The sequence below is a fragment of the Epinephelus moara genome, chromosome 10 (genome assembly GCF_006386435.1).
Source record: "Epinephelus moara isolate mb chromosome 10, YSFRI_EMoa_1.0, whole genome shotgun sequence".
Lineage (NCBI taxonomy): Eukaryota > Metazoa > Chordata > Actinopteri > Perciformes > Serranidae > Epinephelus > Epinephelus moara.
In genome coordinates, this window is record NC_065515.1 from 34,066,454 (window position 1) to 34,068,409 (window position 1,956).

The window sequence follows — 1,956 nt, forward strand, 5'->3', positions numbered from 1 at the left end:
CCTGAGGTTTCTACCGTTTTTTTTTCCCCGTTAAAGGGGTTTTTTTGGGGAGTTTTTCCTTATCCGCTGCGAGGGTCATAAGGACAGAGGGATGTCGTATGCTGTAAAGCCCTGTGAGGCAAATTGTGATTTGTGATATTGGGCTTTATAAATAAAATTGATTGAATTGATTGACTGTGTAATGGGTAACGTGAGTGATTTAGAACACATTTAAACAGAGTTTTCTTCAGCTTATGGCCTTGCACACTGTCTTAAAGCATGCTGGGTAACTTCACCCATTTAGCCCAAACAATATGTTAAGTGCACAATAATAGTATTGTTTATTGGCTAAATCGGCTTCATAAATTTTAGTCAAATTAACTCAAAACTCAACTTGCCTTAACATGAAAAAAATTATGTCAAGCTCCCAAGGAATGGGTTTTTGCATCAGGTGAACATAAATTTTATGTCATTTTGACAATCCCGGGCATTATGTAGACTCTACATTAAAATATTGTGTCATGGATGGATTGAGGTTTACAGTGTATAGCAATTACTAATAATGAGATTTCCCAGAGTTTAAGATATCCGAGTTTTGAATTGTAAAGTTGTCTGTAAAATGTCTTATTTTCTACAATTAAGTATCAATTCTAACATTTCAAATTATACTTTTTGCATATAAAATTTGGGAATCCATCAATTTAAACATTCTCATCAAATGTGAATCTCAGTACATACATTTAAAGATAAAGGCATGTGAATTATAGTGCTAAAAGTAATTGATATTTTTACAATTTCTTCCATATTTTTCCTCTGTAGGATATGTCATATATATATATATATATATATATATAGCTAAATAAATCCAAATGTCAGCACTCACAAATATCATATATATCAGTCCTTTAATAACGCACAGCAGTATCACAAACGGACGCGTTTCAGCACTTGGCTTCCTTGAGGAAAGCCAAGTGCTGAAACGCGTCCGTTTTGAGTTTGTGAGTTTTGGGTCGGCACCCTGTGATTTTTCAAACGGTAAGTCGAGCACGTCAATTCTTTTGTTTATATATATAGCTGCCATAAAACAATGAAAGCTGTTAAACCTTTCAAAGTCAGGTTTACTAGACTTTTTTACTAGACTAGTATCACAAAAGACAAACTTGCTTTTCAAAGAATTCTGTCTTGTATTTGGGTTGATGAGCTCCTGAAACTTTGAGAACCGAGATCAAGTCGGGGATCCGACAGTGTTAGACAGCGCATTTGTCTTCAATTGGCTTACCTTTGCCGAGCTTGCTCGCCCCCCCGATCATGGACGTACTTAAACGAAGCAAGCCACTGGTGTCCTGGTGCTGTAATAATCCACACAAACTTGAATATTCTCTGCGGTGCTCTGCCTCGTTTCCTCGGTTATACGCTATCCTTTGGCATAATGGCGCAGTCCTGATATCGGTGCTGCTCATGGCTGGAGACACTGTCACATAGTGACAGCACTGACCACCGTGCGGATCCTGCAGGACTAAGGAGCTAATGAGCCCAGAGGTTACCGTGCCGTGCCGTGATGTGACGTGCGTCCTGCTGCCGGACAGGTGTTGCCTTACGTCCAGATGTGTGTGTGTGTGTGTGTGTGTGTGTGTGTTAAAGCCTGCAGTGTTACATTCCCTCCTCCATCGCACGATCGCTTAATGCTTTGTTTTTGTTTTTGTTTTTATTTAAAAGGATCCCCATTAGCTGTGCCCTAAAGCAGAGCTAGTCTTCCTGTGGTCCACATTAAACAATACCTGGACCAAGACCTGGAGGCATTCCAGAATCACATTTTAATGTACGCGAGCAAAAGGTTCTCCTTCACACCACTGGTCTATGAAGCCCGGACCATTCTAGCGGCAATGGACTACAACCAACACAGGGGCCGTCCAGAGAGGAAGACAGTTGACGGCAAGCAAATGTAAGTTTTGGATTAACAAACAACTGTAAAAAAAA

At 39.8% G+C, this 1,956-nt stretch overlaps 1 protein-coding gene and 1 long non-coding RNA gene across 3 annotated transcripts in view; one reads left to right on the forward strand and one right to left on the reverse strand.

Moving 5' to 3' along the window:
- Positions 1–1,460, reverse strand: part of LOC126397141 (artemin) — a 50,368-nt gene extending 48,908 nt beyond the window's left edge. Inside the window, exon 1 of the mRNA XM_050055687.1 lies at positions 1,259–1,460. Coding sequence (XP_049911644.1) covers positions 1,259–1,439 — 181 coding nt within the window. The 5' untranslated portion in view covers positions 1,440–1,460. The remainder of the gene's footprint in view (positions 1–1,258) is intronic.
- Positions 1–1,916, forward strand: part of LOC126397148 (uncharacterized) — a 28,231-nt gene extending 26,315 nt beyond the window's left edge. For both annotated transcript variants that reach the window (XR_007570617.1, XR_007570616.1), the window contains exon 3: positions 1,696–1,916. This is a non-coding gene — a long non-coding RNA (uncharacterized LOC126397148). The remainder of the gene's footprint in view (positions 1–1,695) is intronic.
- Positions 1,917–1,956: the final 40 nt, after the last annotated feature.